General features: G+C 36.8%; 1 protein-coding gene across 1 annotated transcript in view; it reads right to left on the reverse strand.

Moving 5' to 3' along the window:
• Positions 1-20,578, reverse strand: part of PDE11A (phosphodiesterase 11A) — a 138,048-nt gene that overhangs the window by 57,000 nt on the left and 60,470 nt on the right. Inside the window, exons 5-10 of the mRNA XM_065841191.2 lie at positions 17,015-17,079; positions 12,559-12,694; positions 10,085-10,160; positions 8,582-8,649; positions 8,142-8,234; positions 4,846-4,896 (exon numbers count right to left, since the gene is read on the reverse strand). Of these exons, the coding sequence (XP_065697263.1) occupies positions 4,846-4,896; positions 8,142-8,234; positions 8,582-8,649; positions 10,085-10,160; positions 12,559-12,694; positions 17,015-17,079 (489 nt within the window). The remainder of the gene's footprint in view (positions 1-4,845; positions 4,897-8,141; positions 8,235-8,581; positions 8,650-10,084; positions 10,161-12,558; positions 12,695-17,014; positions 17,080-20,578) is intronic.

Below are 20,578 nucleotides of genomic sequence, written 5' to 3' on the forward strand. Positions count from 1 at the left end.
ATGATTCATTGGTACATTACTTTAGCTCATCCTGCCAAAATTCGGTTTGAATTTAGTGCAGTTATGTAGATGCAAGTGAGAAGCATTGTGATCAATCCTGCTCTTGACACATTCTCAGATATGCAAGAAATGTTTGCACTTTAAAAGTGTAAAAGTGTTTTGTTTATATGAACTTCACAGTTTGGAAGTTTGTTTTGTGGTGGTTTTTTGTGTGTGTGTTTTTTGTTTGTTTGTTTGTTTTGGAAGCCATCATAATCTAAATCTAAAAAAAATCAAAGTTGAAAACTGCTTAGTAGCAAATAAATGTAAAATGATCTAGCAACACAGAGTGTACATATAATACTTACTATAAATCGTATGTTTTTGTTGCTCTTGTTGTAATCCTATAAATCGTTCACAAAAAAACCACGTCCTCTTTCTTAAAAGCTGGAAGTATGACTCATATCCCAAATTCAGGAACAATGATAGATACTCCATGATTAATTCTGATTAATAATTACTTCTCATTTAATTCTCTGTTACTGAAACTATTAATTAAGCTTCCATATGTTTTTCCTCATTTAAAAAACCTACCTGTTTTCAGGAAAAAGGCCACATTTTACACTGCATGTAACTCAAGTTTTTACTTCACCTACATTTTAAACTGGCATAAAAAGAAGACTGGATTTTAAACCTTAACTTTTTTTCAGAGATCTTGCTCTATCAGACAATGCAACACAAAAGACTGACTGCCATGAATAGACAGATGGAAGGTGACAGAAGGAACACTACTATGCAATTTTACAAGTGCCTGGTCAAGTTGAAGACAGCAACATGCTGCTGAAATTAATGGCAAACCTCCTGTTAAACAGAATCACAGAACGGTTGGGGTTGGAAGGGAACTCTAGAGATCATCTAGTTCAACCCACCTGCTAAGGCAGGTTCACCCAGAGCAGATCGCACAGGAAGGTGTCCAGGTGGGTTTCGAATGTCTCCAGAGAAGGAGACTCCACAACCTCTCTGGGCAGCCTGTTCCAGTGCTCTGGCACCCTCAAAGTGAAGAAGTTTCTCCCCATATTCAGATGGAACCTTCCTGTGCCCGTTACCCCTCATCCTATCATTGGGCACCACTGAGAAGAGTTTGGTCCCATCCTATTGCCACTGACTCTTAAGATATTTATAAGCATTGATAATATGATCATCACCCTCCCCGGGGTCAGATTCCCACCTACAAAGACTAAAGGATTTGCCCAGGCTCTGAATCCAGATCTCTGCAGTTCCACTTGTGCCTGCCTGGAGTGCTAAGCCCCCTCTATCTCGTCACTGAAACAAGTTCTCTGGGTTTAGGGCATGAATTTTCCATCCCACTGCCTGGGCAGGGGCAGCAGACAGGGCTGGTGGCTCCATCCAGCTCAGTAGAGCAGCACCTGCCCACACTGTGTCTGAGCTGCATGCCAGTCCTGCTCACTGGCCGCCTGAGCAATGTGTGCCTGCGAGCATAGGTGCTATTGAATTTCAAAAGCTTTAATGCAAATAATAAAAGGGACTGGTGACACAATTTTTTTACAGTAATGATTCACATAATTGGATTTTCTTCTTGGGAAAAAAAAAACAAAACGCTGCAATCATTAATAGAGCAATTTTTAATCATAAAGCATGCTTAGACTTGGCTTTCAGGTTTTTATTAGTGAAAGCTATAGCCTAGTAACACCAGAAGCGGAATCCCTCAAAAGAAGTGCAAAAAAAACCCCATTCAATGTGAATCTATGTTGCTGCTTTGTTTCTTGACAATTGTAGAAATCAGATATGGAACAGACCAATTGCATGACATGGTCCATTATTATACATTCATGTTTCATTGTTCCATATTGTGAACTTCCCTCTGTATTTTCCAACTCCACAGCCAATGGTGCTCTGCATTTTTTTCCATCACAGCATCTGAAGAAATGTATTTCATTTCTTAAGGGTTTGTTACTAAGATTTTTTTGTTGTTGTTTCATTAACTCTTGAACAGGTTTGGTAGCAACAGCAATAAATGTTATTTGTTTTACAGAACATGCTCACAGTGATTATGTTTAATTCTTAAAAAGATACCAGTTATTATTTGTGAATTTTTATATTTGTGAACTCATCCAATAACAGTAGGAAATTATTGACAAAATTTCAAGTAAAAAAACCAACTTTAACTAGTCTTGCTAATAATTGCTGTAATGCAATAAAATTAATTAACTTGTAAAAGCCAGAGGAAAAATAAAGTACACTAGCAATTTTTGACTTTTTATCAGAATATTTTTGAGATCTTAGCCAACAAAAAATAATGGGAAAGCATTTTATTAAGACTATAAAGAAATGAGATGTCAAAAGTGGAAATAAACAGCCTGAACTAGGAGGAAAGAATATTTAATTATTTCCAAGTTGCTGGGACCAGTTACAGTATGTTTGGGGTAATATGTTGAAAAGTTGCCAACTCAAATGCATTGTCACTCCAGTGTCCCTAATTACTGTTAGGTCCTGTGTCAGTCAAGACCCAGTAGTGAACTATGGTCATTACTCTCATTTAGATGTTTCTGTCATGTGTGTTACTGCTTTGACTGAACCAGAACATCGGGTAAATCATAACAGGCATTTCCTCTGACATCTGCCAACAAATCACAAAAGGGAGCAGGGAGAGTTTTAGCCCCAAACACCCCTAGAGGGAGGAATTGTTTATTAGCCAGTCAAGTCTAGACGACCCTGATATAACAAAGGGCTTATGCAAAAGATAACTATACAATGAACAGAGAAAAGAGCAGTGATTTCAGGGTATGATGCCCTAGGAGACCAGCTGCCAGAGCTCTGCAAGGGGGGAGGCAGGAGCAATTTCATCCCATGGATGAATGGTCCTCTCTGGGGCTGATCTCTCTGTCGAAGGCCCACAAGACACACTGGTCCTCTTTGGGTTTTTGTTGTTTTCTTTTTTTACAACAAGTGGTGTAGAGCATTAACAAAAACCATCTGGCACTCATTTTGCCAAGAATCAAAAGCAAGACAACTGGATATAGAAAAGGGAAAATCTTTCTGAAAAAAAAAATAGCTTGATTGAAGCATAACTTGGTTGTAGTCCTCATTTTCTCAGCTATGTTCTTTAAAAAAAAAAAAACTATCAATTTGGGTTTGTTAATGAATAAATGTGTTTAATTTCCCTTTATCTTATCATTAACCATTAAATATATAGTTATAAGTCTTCAAGGTAAATAGATAAGGACAAGACTTTCCTTACTTGGACACTAGCCAATCTATTAATGAAGACACCTGGGAAAATGAGCGGAATAGCTCCTCATCACACTAGTATCTAAGTCCCAAGAGTTACATAGCAGGCTTTTATTTCAACTACATAGAACATGATGGAGAATTGTCTTTCAGTGTCTGACAACAATGAAGTAGTATGGCTCTCTTGTATGTAGAAAGATATTGGTTGAATCCTGACAGTCAACAGAAGACATATTGCAGACACTTATTGTAAGGTAAACTAAAAGTAAAAAAAAATTTAAAAAAATTATTGTCCGTTATCCCTTTCTTTCAGAGAGTGTTCAATGTTCTTTTTGCCAAACATAAAACACAACTTATCAAGCACACAATAGTATTTTCTGCTCACTGCAGTGGTAGAATGATCTTCAAGAATGTTTGATTCCAATATTATTCATTAATCTAATCTTTAGCTTACAAAAGGGTAGGTAACTGCACCAGTAACTACAATGGAGGGAGAATATTACATCCATATCACCGGTATCAATAGAGTGTTCCAAGGCACAGCTATTATTTGGGCAATAATCCAAAACTAATTAACTAACTAGCCATAGCTACCCTTCCTCTGCCCAGATAACTCATCAGTATCAGCTCTGCTAAGTCACCCATGGCTTCCCCGTTCCACCACAGCCATTCCAATGCTGCAGATCAGGTTGCAGCCAGCCAAGCGTCAAAATAACCAAAAAAATATTTTTCAGCCAGACTGGGGCCAGGGAGCCACAGCAGGGAATGCCAGCAGTGTGGGGTCACAACAGTCCAGATCTCCTTCCCAGCCCTCGCCACAGTCTCCAATGTTGTTTGTGCGCAGGAGACCAACACTGAGATCCACCACGAGAGCCTCCCAAACAGCTCTGAGGAGCCCTCTGCAGCACTGGCTCCTCACAGCCAAGGAACATGCCACCAAGCTTTCCTAATGTTTCCCCAAGCAGAAAAGGACAAACAAAGCCTACCACAAAAGCAGCTCTGAGTGCTGGCAGTGATGAAAGAGCAAGGTCAGCGTTCCCCCTACTCTCTCCCCTTTGGCAAGGCAGGATTCAGTGAGAAAACATAATTATTGGTTCCCTGCAATGCTTCAGCATGCATTGTTTTACGGTTCTGCCCAGTGCACTTACACAGGTTAGAAGAGTATTTCTCACCTTCAGGTCCAACCTTCTGAGCTTATGCACGATCTTGATAGCAAATGCTCTGCTTTTTTAGTAAACACAGGTCAGCTTCCACACTATAAGCACATAAAGTCTCAAGTTCCTCTCATTTTCTATAGTCTCTTTCACCTCCCACTGTGTTACAGCTTCCCTATGGTGGTTCTTGCTGAGAAGAGCACTGAACCCACGCTGATGCGCAGTTCCAGCATCTGGTGCTGGGACAATTGTATTTTGCCACTGTGCACCCATCACTGCAGCTCTTCATCCTTTGAAAGATTTTTTTTTTCCACCTTTCCTGCCTAACATGTAATACATCCTTCATAAATCCCTGTTAATTATGATTTTCTGCTTTTGATGTAAAACTCTTCTCTCATATAATCGAAATTAATTTTAATTTACTTTTATATTTTCAGAAACAACCAAAAACTTGAATCCTTACCTTAAATTTATCAACTTCTGCCTTCGAACATGTTGCATGATAAGACAACACCTGCCCCAGAACAAAAGATAAAAAAAATTTTTGTAGACTTGACAAACAGAAATAATAGGGCTTCGTTCTGCAGTCTAATCAATGATGTTTAAAACAAATCTAATTAATATTTATGCATGGTAATTCAGTTCTGAATGTCAGCATATAATAACTAATTGCAGGTTATCAGGTACACATTTGGCATTTATGTTGCAGGGAATTTTACAGGGAATCATAGACAGTAAGTAATTTAATATTATAAGTATTTCTACATTGTTCTCCTGGAGTTCTACAATTAAAAAAGAACTTAATGTAAAAATAACAGTAGGTTTACAGACTTTAAATAATGCCTTCACTATACTCTAAAAGCATTAATGCCTTTGCTAGTGGCACATCACTGCATACCAATTAACACCTCTATGCTATGCTTGACGTTCTCCTCAATACCATTCAGGAGATGAAAGCATCAAATAAAATGCAAAGTACTACACAGCTCCTCGGCACTGGGCCTGCTGCGCTCTGATGGTGGTGGAGGAGTTGCTGGTCCGTGAGGGAGCTCACGGAGCCCGAGAACCTCGAGCATGGACAGGTCCTCCTCACCGCACAGCAATACACCATCTGCTTATGTGCTGCAGCTTTCATACAAATTTCTCATTTTGAAATTATTCTCATCTATGAATGTCTCTGTTACTTGTACAAATACCTAAACTCTATCTGAAATGCCCTTGGCTTGCAATGCCTTGTGGCAACAAGTCCAAAGATACATTTACTCATATCAGTTTTAGAGGTTTCATCTTGTACAGTAACAGGAAATCATTCCTGCAGTGTAAAATAAATAACAAACACCAATTCACTTGTTCTGTCCCACATTTTACTTTCTATAACTATACATCATGTCCTTCTTCAACTGGTATCTAACTGTCTGTCCAACCATATTGTGGCTTCTCTCCAAATTTATAAGATTAGTAAGACTATGTGTTCTGCTAAAACAGATTACATTTAATACCAAAATTCTCGTCAAGCTTCTAATTTATCTTCATTCATTATATCCCTCTAGATTTTTGGAGTCTTTATTGTTGATTATTCTAATCTTTTAATAATTTCCAAATTTTGCATCCTTTGTATGTAACAGAATTTACCCTGGTTTTGAACCATATGGTGTTCTCCTGCCAAACTTTCCCCGTCGTTTATTTACATTTTGGTCTTTAGTTTTTTAGTCAATCTTACAAGAGTTCTATATGAAAACCAGTACCTGTATATCTGGATAAGAATCTTATTATGGTATATATCAAATTGATGTATTTTACATCTGATATCAATGTCATTTTCAAATACCAATCATTGCCATGCTAGCTAAATACATGAATACTAATCAACTATTCTATTACTAAAAAATGGATTCACAGTCCTTCAGCATATACCATTATTTTGTTCAGTACTTTTCTGTTGTATCTTCAAGCACTTTACACAAATATTATCGTAAGTTGTTGCTCATTTATAGAAAGAATTACTCTTCACTAAAGCACAGTGGCCATTTATCAAACGTATAACCTACATTCAAGCTACATGGCTATTAGTCTATTTTAGACCAAGGAAAGGAGCTATATTTTGAACCAAGATATGTGAATTGCCTTGATTTCAGTAGTAAATAACAAACTTCTATGTTAGCTTTCATCCCTATTTATCCAAGTTTGATATCTGGCACTGCTAGTTTTTCTTGCCAGGAGGAATATTCATTCTAAGGAGTCATATTGCACAAATATCTGGGGCATATGAGGCCTTACAGTAATTCATTACTAAGATATGTAAAGAATAATGAATCTTGCAGGAGGCCTAAAAAGGAAAGGTTTTAACTTTTCCTCCTAAGTGAATGCATACACAGGAACGATTTAAAAACCCACTTAGGCTTAGAATGTTTTTTAACACAAACAGTCCTATTGACTTCAAAAAGCCTACATGCTACATGCTTTGCAGGACAGATCCCCAATACATAAATAAAAATCTCCAACCCTAAAGCAAAGAAAAATTATGCGACCTCCATACCACTCCAGTTTGGTTTGATTTTTGTTTTAATGGAGATAAATTCATATCTCAATCAGACCAATGTGGTTTTGGGGGATTCTTGTTGTAATGGCGAGTATTGTATAAACTTGAAAGAGTTACACAGTTATAGGGTGCACACATCAGGGACAGCTATATCATTTTATTCTCCTCTTCTCACACGTCAAATTTAAACCGATACGAAACCTTAGCAACATTACCCTTGCATTGGAGGAATGTTTTAAGATTAATCAGTCTTGTGTAACAATTTTTAAAAGATCTTAAGTTTCATTGAAACCGTTCTTAAGGGTTTTACTAGAAATAATGTGAATTTGTAAAGCTATCCTCAAAACTCCAAGCTCTGTTCTCACCAAGATTATTTTAATATGATTATGTTTAAAATCTCCAGAATATAATAGAGAACAGTGCTTTACTGTTGAATCAATTGTTTTAAAAAGTATTGTTATTTAAACTTCTAAATGTTCTACAGGAGCTGGGAGATTTCGTTCTTCATGAATAGGGGGAGCAGAAACAGGAAAATTAAATTCCACAAAGGCAGTTGGCAGAAAAAAAGAGAAAGCTTTCCATCCATTTGCCTACTCTCTATATATTTCATAGAAAGACGTGATGTGTTGGACCTTGCATTATGTATTGGCCTTGACCTACAGCGGAGCTCTTGCTGAGCTGCTAGCCATCCTGTGTTGACTTTATTCTAGCAAGACACATATCTGATAAGGGTTCAATAGATGTTGCTTTTGATACTAAAAACCTCTATAATGATCATAACTTTTTTCAAATTTTGTCCTGTTCACGTTCTGTTTTACTTACACTTCACAACATTAGAAAAACAACAAGCTATCTAAAATATCAAATTCTAAGAAATTTTCAGTTCCTAATGGACAAGAAAATACATAATGCCTAGATTAATTCCTGCATTTAGACCTGTAAGAAACTAGATCCTCCATCATCAATGTCCCCCCTTCTAAGGTAAAGACATTGGCACCAAATGAGATATCCAGGTTCAAAATTACTTCAGCTGTTCATGAGCTCCTCAGTTAAGCATTGCCAGAGAAAGTATCCTCTCCAGCATTACCTTAATGAGACAACTGTCTAAGATGCAGAGAGATAGATGTAGAAAATGATGCTAAGTACAATAAATTCAGAAGCAGTAGGTTCCTTTACACGTGACACAAGCAAGAAAAGGTATCATTAAGATATATACATACATCAAGAGCTACAGACTGTTTTGCCCAGGACTTCTTCACTTGGTCATACATAATCGTGTTATTGATGCCCAGTCCACAAAAAATAACAAAAGCCTAAAATCAAAGAGAAAAAAAAAAGAAAGCCAGTTATAATACAGACACAAAAATGAATGCTGGCTTAATCATAAAAAGGAATTGTATGAAAATATTAGGAATAATTATGCTTAGGTTATCTTGAGAATGCAGGTAAGTCACTGGCCTCAACAAGAATAGAAAGATCAGATGCAAGAAACTTGTTTTAATTACCATGCAACCTTTCTTAAGTGAGGTGTTCTGAGAATTAATGTCAAATCACAAATACAGACAACATATTCTTCCCCCCTCCCTAGAGTAGTCTGAAGTAGCATTACCAAATCCTGCTGAAATAGTATGTTATTACTACAAAATTGAATGTCTCTTACTTCAAACAGTCGCTGGTCAGCATCATCAAAGGGTTTCCCATCAAGCCTGTTCAACACTTGAGCTACCCCTTTAGAAAGAGTTAATATGAATTATAATCTTCACCCGGTAATTCACAATGCAGATTATTTTAGTAATTGTTAACACTTAAAATATATCTTTCAAACTGAAAAGCAAAACTGCAAATATTTATTCTGAAAATTGTTAAACAGACAGAAACACATGGAAGTCTGATTGTTTTGATACCAGGAATCGGTTTATTACATTCAACTGTTATCCTTTACTTTCCAAGTATAATATTGCAAATCTAAAAGCTACTTGCAATGCTTTTCACGAAAGGTCAAAAACCTCCTTGGGAAAGAACTTGAGCACTTTGCTAATAGCCATCATGTAAGTTGCCCTAGAAATCTGGAGTTACTAATATAATTTGCTGAATCAGTACCTTTGTTTCTAAAATCTTAGTTGGTTTAGCATCACCTTTGTGTATAAATAATTTCATTCTCCTGACTGGTCCATAAATGTATTGAACCAATGAAATAAATGTAATTTCCTTAAACCACTTGAAAAAGTGTTCAAAGTTCTTGGCTCTAGCTGAACTAATACCAAGTTCTACTGCAACAAACTATATCTATCTCATTTAGCTACAATATGCCCTTAGAAAAATATTGTGAGAGCTATCAGCAGTGAAGGGTTCAATTTCTTTCTACTTCTCTAAGGTAACACACACAACATACAATGAGCCATATTTTTAAAAGTCTTAATTCCCACAGCACCTCTGCTGAATAAGCTCCAAGCCCCTGATCCAGAGTGGCACCCCTGACCTCAGCCTCGCTGACACACAACACCCAGGGATGTGAGGCTGCCCTCCTGGTTTAAATTGCTCTTGCTTTGACTTGGATTCTTCTGTGGAAAGTTAACAAAGGAATCTGGTGCCATTATTTACAACTAGCGCTCCTTTTTGTGCCAAAAGCAGGTAATAACCCCAGGCCACTGGCAGGTGTATCACAGCTGGGAAGCGTCTCATCAAACAAGCAATAAAACCCTGTCACGTCCTGATGCAGCACACACCATGGCCACGGGCAGCTCTGACACCTGCCACAGCCTCTCCAGTGAATCTGTCCTGAGTGGTTCATCATTAAAGAGGGAAATAACCACTTTGCTTGAATGCAAGAACAGTTCCCTTGGTCATATACAAAAAAAGGGAGACCCACAAAAAGTATCAAAGAATATCCACATTTTTCATTAGTATTGTTAGAATTGCTTTTTTCATCTCATTAGTGCTCAAGTTTCAATACAATATAACTTAACACAATGGGAAAGCTGAAAAAGTCCATACAGTATCCAAGTCAAAACAGCCCTTCTTGGATACTAAGCATGCATCCTAGGTACCATAACTTCTTAGCAATATTCATCTGGGAAAAAGAAGAAAAAGGAATATAGAATTGAAAAGACAGAATTAAATTTACATTAGCACAAAAATGATGCAGCTACAAGGAAAGTCTTACCTATTATTTGGTGGCTGCTATTCCATATAGGAACACATAGAACAGACCTTATGTGAAAGCCAGAAATCTGGTCAGCCTAAAATATAGAAATGAGACCTTCCATTAGCAGTAGGTACCATTTGCAGCCTTTTGCATTCTTGTAATAGAAATGTCAAAGAGTACGCTTACATTTACAAATGTCATTCTGTATGGAGCAGTTCTCACTCAAAAATTTTGTGCTGAAGCTTCATTCACAGTAAGATTAACAAAAAGTCATAACTATTTTTCTAAAAATTGCCAAAGAAAATACAAACATTGCCATCTTTGCCACAGAAAGTTTACACTATTTGACCTTGATTTGGAATTAAACTGCAACTGAGGCAACGTCCAGACAATTCCCAGATTACTTACACTAGTGTATTAGTAGGAACAACCTTAATTGAGTAAGCATGCCTGAGAAACACACTTCCCAGTTGCCAAACTGAAACTGGATTTAGCATTTAGCAAAGCAGCTATAAAAGCAGGTTTACAGGAAATACGCATTTTCAGAAGAAAGGCAAGAGCTGGTAGGGAATTAGGCAGAAGTGCAAGCCAGAAAGAAATGGAAGGAGGGGGTCAAAACCAAGATTTGAGATTTTCTATGTAGGTTTAATTGGTCCTGTAGTTTTGAAGAAAGCTTTCTGCCTCATTTATTGTTTTCTATCTAATATGGTATAAAACTTTGCAATTTATTATAAGTGCCACTGAATCTGTCTTTTCTACAGTTAATGAGCTTTATTCTTTAAGGTCATTGCTGTAAAATCTGAAGAAAATACTTTTTCAAAAGAGATGAGGGAGTGGGATGAGCCCACTCATAGGAGATCAGGAGGTGTTCTCTTACTAAAACTGCCAGTGCTACAGGCAATCTGTATCATAAGAAAAGACCAGCAATAATTCATATCACTGTGATCTCCTAGCTATAATGTGTGACTCAGGTTTTACTAGAGTACTGCTTATTTGTGCGTACTCAGAAAGCATCACTGAAATCAGTGTAGAGTGCCACCTAAAATCCATGGGAGCGGGGGAAAAGTTGCCTCAGAATTATACACCTTAGAATGAAGTCAGTGAAAATATTTTGTCATTAAATTCTCAGTGAATTAGTTGAAAACTGAGCATCAGCGTTTGAAAACTACAATTAATGTTCTGAGAGAAAAAACAGTGTTTTAAACAGACACAGAAAACAGAATACCTGTTAATAAACCACAAATGTATGTTCCTCTTGCTACACCTGACTATCTGTAGAATTGATTGAAACAACTGTATTTAAGAACTAAGTTTTTGTAGGAACTTGCCAAAAGAAAATAATTACTGCCCTTTGTATTGTTTTCTTTTTCTCTATATAAATTGGGCAGTGCCTTTAACTTGGAAAGGACTAACTGTGAAACAAATAAGAAATAGCTGAGTTATTCCAGGACATGATATATTAAAAGTACAACTGCAAATGTATCAAAGATAGGCATGCTTTATTTTAGCATATCTCTTAATCAAAAACAAACCCCAGGCATTAATTGCACTTTTTCAAATTCTGAAAAAATTAGTATCAACACAGTTTTCTTGTACACTTTTACAGCAGGCCCCTTCTATTTTTCTTGTTTTGAGAAATTCAACTAGTTTGAGATGATCCCTTTAACGACACATGGAATAAAACTGGAACCAAGCAAAGTCTCAAAATGAAACATTTCCAAGCACACTTTTTATAGTAATATAGTTTAGCAAGCTTGCTGACCAAGGCTGTCCACTGATTAATGTGCTGCCCAACTGTTGGCCAAGTCCCCTGCAGCAATACTCTTTCACTGGACAGAATTCAGTGAAGATTTTGTCCTTCCATATGCTTCTAAGACTTATTTAGGTGTTAAGTATGTGTATACATTTTTATCTGTACCTCCCTACACCTTCCTAACTGAGGCTGGAATTAATACCTTCAGATACATATGACTCCTAAAAAAAATTGTGTATCTTGGAGAAATAACAAATCCACTGGGCATATTTTATTTGTGCAAATTTAAAGGTTAGTTGGCTAAGTTAGATCACAAACAACATTTGTCTCTCTAGATACGAATTCTGTTTACACTCTGTGTGTGTACAGTCCTAGTCACCCCAACAGCTAATAACGATGGTGCTGCTAACACTGAACACCAACAGCAGAATTTTCAGCAATAAAAATCAGTTTGCATACATATCAAAGCACTTGATAATATAGGTATCACTCATAAATATAAAAAAAATCATGAATGAACTAAGAGCCTAAAGTCAAACACTAATTCAGTGCCTTGTGTCTACTAAATCAAGTCATGTCAACACCTGCCAACCAGACGGATGATATACTGGCTAGAAAAAACAATTCCAAATAAATATTCACATGTTTTACAGCCACTTGGATATAACAATAAAATTGTGTTACATTAGTTGTAATGTCAAAAATATGACGTATATTTAAATTTCTAAAAACCTCTTACTTCAGCGTCAAAGCGAGGATCCTGATAGGCATCACTGATGTTCACTGGGAGACCCGTGGAAGCTACAAGTTCAGCAATGCTATTATTGATTAGCCAGTCTGAATAAGATGGTGATTTCTCCACACTGTCTTTGAAACTATCAAAAGGCATAGCAAGGGAAGAAAAAAATACAGTCAACGTTGCTTGGAAGTGCAGCATGTCTTACAGGCATATTCATAGGAACAGCAGAACCTTCCACAGTTAGCAATGGTTACTAGGCATTATCTAGAGAGCAATAATTTGGTATTAATATTTATTGAAATGGCACATCAAACATTCTCTCCTTTACACAATTCCTTCTATTGAAAATAGCATTCGACTCCCAAATAAAGTAAACACAGTATTTAATAATGAAATGCATTTACATGTGAAGCAAGAGTAGGATTATGTTCCAAGTTTCTGTGGGATCCAGGCCCAGTCATCTAAATCAATCAGTTCTAAATAATATTTTCTGTAGAGCTAACTGAAAGTATATAATTAAGATTTTAATTGTTCAAATCAGTATAATAATTTGGGGTAGTTTTAATTCATACTTCAAACAACTTTTCTGTCAAAAGAAATGCCATTTTTAAAATTTTGGTCTGAAATGTCAGACCTGAATGGATGAAGAAGGGATCACGAGTCTTAAAATCAACAAATGAACAATACTAGTGTGCTGCAACATGGGGGTCCTAGACATACAATACGTGAAGGTTTTGGGGTTTTGTTTGTTTGTTTGTTTGTTTTTTACCTGGCTGAGCTTCTGCTACAACTACCAAGGGGCTAGAGAGCTATCAGTAAATGAGCATAAGACACTAGAATTGTGGGCTCAACTCACCACACTCCACCATGTCTCCAGAAAACTCAGATTATCTATATAGACCTTAAAAGTCCTCACCTCAAACCTCATCTAATTAGCAGAAAAGTTCTCATTGACTTATTTCAGACAGGTTTTTGATATTGGCAAGGTGTAGCTATTCATGTGTGAATAAATGAATGAATGTTGTCTTAAGTTTTGAGAAGAAAACTGATCAATTTTCAACACCTGAAAAATATTACTTAGAAAAAAGTGACTCTGAGCAGCCATAGAGAAGACAACAATAGTTTAAAGCTTTAAAGTAATCCATATGAATGAAAGAAGGATGCACAGTGAAATGCTTGAAAGACTCAATCAAACTGAAAGGATTGATTTTTGTTGGCTGCATTGATTTTCTGGAGATTAATTCAAATAAGTCACTCATTTGAAAGAAAACTCAATATTCTTACAGGACTAAAATAAAGATAATAATGATGATTTACTCAAATTTATGTGTATAAAATTTCATTTGAGATAAGAATTTTAAGTGGCTGTAATAAACGTTATGTGTATACTTTGACAGGAACCTTTACAGAGATGTAATAGTTTTTGAGCTAAGTAAGAAATTCACGTTTATAATTTAACATTTATTTCAGGACATCAATGCTTGAGAAGCAAAAAAAAAAATAATCTTTAAGAATAAAAATCTAATTTCGAATGCCTAGCTCCCAGTTCATACCTTCAAAAATCTAGATTATATTATCATTAAAATATAAGACACTTTACATTGGGACTGCATTATGGGTGTCAAGGATTTTAAGTAGTAACTGAATTCAAGTAAAAGAAACAAGATATAATTCAGGAAGAAGTTTTAGAAGTGTGTTCTGCTATGTAGTCCTCATTCCCAGCAAGTGCTTTACAACTACACTCTGGAAGAGAGGCACTCAACTTTTACTAGGAGGAAATATCAATGATTCATTCTGATGCAAATCACAGCCAGCTGGCTCCCTCTCCATCCTCAGCAGCTCAGAATGCTCAGAAGCTACTCTAAAAAATCATAAGCAACAATTTTCTCCAAACTGTGGAAAGCCATGAGTGAGCCTTGCAGGATGGAGCAGCAGCTGCACACCCCCAGCTCCGCACTTGCCCACGTGCTGGCAGGAGCACTGCGGGTCAGGCCGGAGAGCAAACCCAGCTCCAGAGCACCGAGCTGTGCTGCAGGCAGCTGCTTGACTTGCCATCATCCCCAAAGCCCCCCAACAGGGGTGGCAGAAGGCACAGTAGGGAAGTGGTACAGCCAAAATCACAGGCACCTTCAGTCCCTTCTCAACAGTCATGTGGTGTGTCCTGGAAGACTGCAAACTGAATAGATAAAAGCAGGTGTGGTCTTGCAAGGTTATTTTTTACAACCAACAGCAGGGAAAAAAAGATGCCAGTGTTCATTATAATATTTAGGGACTAAACAGGTGAACTGCTGTTAGCCAGATACAAGAAGGGCAAAAGAAAACCCAATTTCTTCTAAAACTGTGTGATAAAGTATGTTAAGACATGAAAATTTACGTTGTCCTTGGAGCCTCTCACTCTTTCAGACAAAACTTATAAACTGGAACTGCTCTGATTCTATAATGTCTTTGGATTTCCACAAAAATTTCAAATAAATAATATTTATCTTCACTGGTGTAATGATGGAGAAACTCATCTTGCCATTTTTTTCCACATGAAATGTCTCATGACTTCATGTCAGTTACAGCTGCAGAACATAGAATGAAAAGGGCAAAACTCACTAGAAAAGCGCTCAAATGTCAAGGGCTCACAGCATTGTTTTGTACCCTAAATAACCTTTATTTTCCCACTATAGTGCCAATAACTCAAGCTGCGCCTGTGATAGATCCAAATGTGACATCATATCTGCCAGTCTAAACCTTGCTCTTTGTAAAACCAACTTCATTCTCCACTGGCTGAAAAAATGAAAGAAAAAGCAAGAAATCTTTGTATTAAGATGCACAGAAATATACCCTTATAAATATTATAAAGACTAAATACCATGTTGCATGTGTTTATTCACTTACCAGACTAAAGTTAAAATAATCTTGACTTGACTACATGTAGAGCAGACTACTAACAATTTGCTTTTTGGTAACATGCTAATATAACTATGGTAACGAGAAACAAGCCAGCTTGGTTATCTTGACACCACTCTACATTGTTTTGACTAATCTGGCTACAGATCAAGTTTGAGAAAAACAGGAATAACAACCAAATCCCTTGATTCACAGTCCTGTCGCTGAACAAAAGGAATGTATTTTCACCCATTTAATTAACCTAGGAAAGACAAACTGCTATGCTCGAAGCTCCTTGTCAAAAGCAATAACTTGTGATTCCCAGATGAATCAACAGATTACTTATTCATACTTAAACCTTCCATTCTTTATTATTTGTTTTCCATTTGTCTCAGCGTGCCTCTCTCTCAACTAGTGGACAGGGCATGAAAGAGGTACAGCTTCTACCCATCTTTCTGTGTGGCCCTGGGCTGCGCTGTCAGCTTGCATACCTTAAAAATAACACTACTTATTTCTGTAAATGCTGTGAAATCAATCCATGAAAAGCCTTAAGAATTACAACCTTTCGTAATCTGGAGCAACATGTGCACATTCGTCTTACCACACTGGAGGTGAAGACATAAAGCACAGAAGGTGGCAAATTATTTTAAAAAGCTGCCTTAAAGGACTTAAATATGGCAAAGCACAGAGTAATCTTCAAGTTTGCTAACCTGCAGATAGCAAGTTCGACAAAAGGCCAGGTTTATCATCATGGCAGTCATTTGAAATGGGAAATTCTAATGCAGAGTCAGTGTGGATTCTTTTTGCATAAAATATGTATGACAATCACTGACTTTGGTTCCTGATAGATGGAAGAAGCCCTCTCATGACAGCCCTGAATCTTCATCCACTCATTTGATACATAGGACATTTTATGTGAACTGTTACCAGTATTGTCTTGAAGGAATTAATAAAGTAACCCTACATAGGCAAAAAGCTCTTTCTACGACTACTTAAAATTAGCCCTTTGTCAGTTTAAATACAGGTCCCACTAAGCAAAACATATACTTCTATCTTGATGGGTCTCCCAAACAAGATTTAGTCACAGGAACACAATTTCTAGGAAATAAATGTTCTCTGAGGTTTTTAGGCTTTCCAACTTGACAAGAGCAGAATCAAAATTTCACTGGACACCTTTCAACACAACTGTAAGGAGGCATTTTGAAAGAGATCAACAAACAATCTAAAATAATTTTGTAATTTTTAATTCAGTATTAACTGTACAAAACAACATTTGCATGTTCTCTGTGAGTTCAACAGTAAAAAGTCACCAGTTATTTCCTGGTTTCTTCTGTGAGACACTGATACAATGTCAGTGCATATATATGTGTGTATATATACACACAAATATAGGCACATATATTTATTCGAGCAAGTCTCCATTTGAAGCAAGCAGAAGTCTTGCCTGAGTAAAAACTGTAGGCTCACATTCTTCAATCAAATCCATCCAAAGTTCCATAAGAAAATAAAACTAAGATCAAGCAAATTTAAACCTATGTGAAAAATAAAGTAATTCATTACTACAGAGGGCATGAGCACTAACCTGTTGTCCATATCAGCACTGCATTTTGGAGATAACAACTCAAAGGATTTTGTAAATTTCACCACCTGTCACAAAAAACATAACTTTAACTTGTCATTAAGATCAATAGATATGTAAGAAAACAGTAATGTAAAGTTCCTTTATCTAAACCGTATTTTTATCTAATGGTCTTAGAATAAAAATTCTATCTGTATTCCCTCAGTGGAGAATTCTTGTTCAAAATACACACTGTGCACAGTTCACTAACAAACAATATCAAATCAAATGATAACTTTAGATTCCTTCATTAAACTATTTTCTGCAACGGTAGATGCTTCCCTTCAAAGGGCTTTGTGATATCAATTATGGAGCTTTACTCAAACTTCACTTTTTTAATATAGGAAAAGAAACGGGAAGATCTGTTTGCACTACTAATTGCAACCAATTGTCCTTTAACACATGGGCCAACAACACATAAGTGAAACATTTTAAGAGTGGTTAATGTGACATAGAAAACAGATAATATGTTTGGATGCCACCATGGGTCACCATCTCTCATTTCAGCTTTGTATTGTAAAAGCTTTTCACACAATGTGAAAACGACAATAATTTAGATGTGGCTTAACACTGTGTTACTCTATGGAGATCTATTTTGATATATAGATTTACCCTTCAAAATAGGGGGAAATCAGGAAAATAACTGTTCTGCCACTTGTAAAAACAACCAAGCAGGTGGCAAGATGCTATTCTCCTACTCCAAATTAACCTAAGATTTAAGACTGTTTAGGAAAAGGTCAGGCTGAAATGAATACCTTGGCTGTCCACATTTCAGAATTTGGTTTAGAGAAATGAGAACACATTGTCTGTGGTTTGGGGAAACAAAACAAAACAAAACAAAACAAAACAAAAAAAAAGACCACCACCACCACCCAAAACAAACCAACACTCTATGCTCAAAGGTAGAAATAGTACTAAGAGCAGAAAAATTAAGTGAACAATGCCACCCACAGCCTGCTAATAACACAATGTACTGTTCTGTGAAAAACAAAAATCACATTATGCTTGCAAACATAGTGGCATAAGAATGTAGTAGAACTTTATCTTGCAATTATAAAATCGGGGGGGGGGGGTTAGAAAGAGAAAATAAACTAGAAACATTAAAATTCTATAAAAGAGAATATATAAATGAAATACTTCAATCGTACTTTTATGCAAGCTGGTGTAATTTAGGGCATACTCCACTGAAAGTACTTAATTTCTATTAGTTTAAATGAAATGAGAATCATATCTTTCCTCCAGGAAAGAATTTTTTTTTCTGCCATACACACAAACCTCTGATTTTGTCTCTAATAATCATTTATACTTGTCATAGACCAGCAATAAATAATCATTTACAAAGTCAGTGAATCCAGAGATACTTGGACAGGAAAAGGAATTAAATCACAAGCAACATTTTTATGCTCAACGACTTCTTAAATCCATAGAAAGGAGGATAGTTTGTGTTGAGTAGCCTGAAAACACTGAAAGTAGCTACAAATATTTTACTTATTTTACTACTACTACTAAGAGTCATAAGGTTAAACATTTTAAAGTGGCTCTCATACCCTATGAATGGCAGTACAACAAAGTCTCAGTGAAAGCCTCTGTCAAAACTGTTCATGAAATCCAACTCTTGAAAAATACTTTAATGCAGCTTACATCTATCTGTTCAGCCTAACAGAGCTCTGCAATAATTATTCCTTGGTCAATTGGATGAAGCAATTGCAAAAAACAAACATACTTCAGTAATGCCAAAAGTTGTATTTTTGGTTCACCTGCTCAATGCAGAAGTTTCTTCCTATCACAAGTCCATGACTATCTAGACATTTGTATGCAAATGTGTCTCTTCCAATGGATTTTCTGTTACCTCAGTGAAAAATTACTAGATCAAAATAACAAGACAACTTTTCACAGCACTTTCGTCATGTAGGAACTGAGACCAGTCCTCATCATTTATTTTGAGAAGTATTAAAGAAACTACTTAAAATGTGCAAACATCGCTACTCCCAAACATACCCCTGCCACCAACTAGAGTAAGCAGAAGACTATCAGGAAGGAACAAATCCCATGGCGACTGGCCACCCAAAGTAGTTGAGAAAACTTCACGTGTTGCAGGTTCAGCCCTTATTGCCTTGCTATTCTTCCACATTAAAATACTGGATTTCACAAAAAACAAACAAACAAACAAAAAAAAAACCCCAAACACATTCATGAGACAAGTTTAGGAGCTGATTACTGTTAAGACAGTGATTAGATTACTGTAAAACCCAGTGAGCTGCTGAATACACAGGATGGTCAGGTAAAGTCTTAATGAGTTTATGCATTATTTCTGAGGGACCAGTCTGATAAAGATGTAACATTTTACATAGTAGAATAGAAATTACATAAGTATTACGGTTTGCTACAGTTAAACAAGAGTAACAGATGCAAAAGTATGCACACTGTAGAAACATCAACAAAGATGTCTGGTATTTATTGGAATGTATGCAGAAAAGGTTAGTTCTAAAAATGAGCATTAAGGATTTGGTTGATGATGGAATTGTTTCTGGTTCTGAAGTGGCTTGCAAGCACCACCCATTTGATAAGTCATTAGCCTGAAAATGTTAGCAAGGTCACAAATTCCCAGTAAATGTAAATGAAGCTGCAGACAGGATTTTTCTTTCCTTCTAGTGGCTATATCGTGAAAGGAACTGAGCACATAGATATTTGATATCAGGTAATTTTTCTTTTTTAAGCAGACGACAGGACCACCTTGCTTCTCAGTTAAGCTGCCCTAGCTGCTCTGCAGGGAGTACTAATTCTATCACACAGACAACTGAGATTCACAGTGTGTCAGCTGGATCACACCACTGATAGTTGCTCATGGATCTAACTCACAAACATCAAATTAAATGCCTTCAAATTGCCAGAAGGAATAATCTTTTCCACTTTCATTTGAAAAAATGGCTATGCTGGTTTTGGCTGGAATAGAGTTAATTTTCTTCATAGTAGCCTGCATGGTGACACATTTTAGATTTGTGAGGAAAACAGTGTTGATAACACAGGAACATTCTCATTAGTGCTGAACAGCACTTGCAGTGCCAAGGCCTCTATTTCCCACTCTGCTGCCCCAATGAATAGATTGGGGGGTACACAATAAATTGGGAAGGGGACACAGCTGGGACAGCTGACTCCCTCATACCAAACGGATATCCCATATGATGCCATGCTCAGCAATAAAAAATGGGGGAAGAAGGAGGAAGGGGGACACTTTCAGAGTTAGGTGTTTGTTTTCCCAGGTAACCATTACATGTGATGGAGCCCTGCTTTCCTGGAGATGACAAAACATCTGCGGGTTGACTGGAAGTAGCATATGAATTTCTTATTTTGCTTTACCTGCTGAACTGTCTTCAACTCAGCCCACAGGTTTTTGCACATTTACCCTTCCAATTCCCCCCCCATGCCACTGGGGTGGGAAGACGAGTGAGTGGTTGCGTGGGGCTGAGCTGCCTACTGGGGTTAAACCACAACAGTGGTGCTGATAAAGATTCAGTCTGTATCAAACCT

This window comes from Patagioenas fasciata, chromosome 7, assembly GCF_037038585.1.
Source record: "Patagioenas fasciata isolate bPatFas1 chromosome 7, bPatFas1.hap1, whole genome shotgun sequence".
NCBI lineage: Eukaryota > Metazoa > Chordata > Aves > Columbiformes > Columbidae > Patagioenas > Patagioenas fasciata.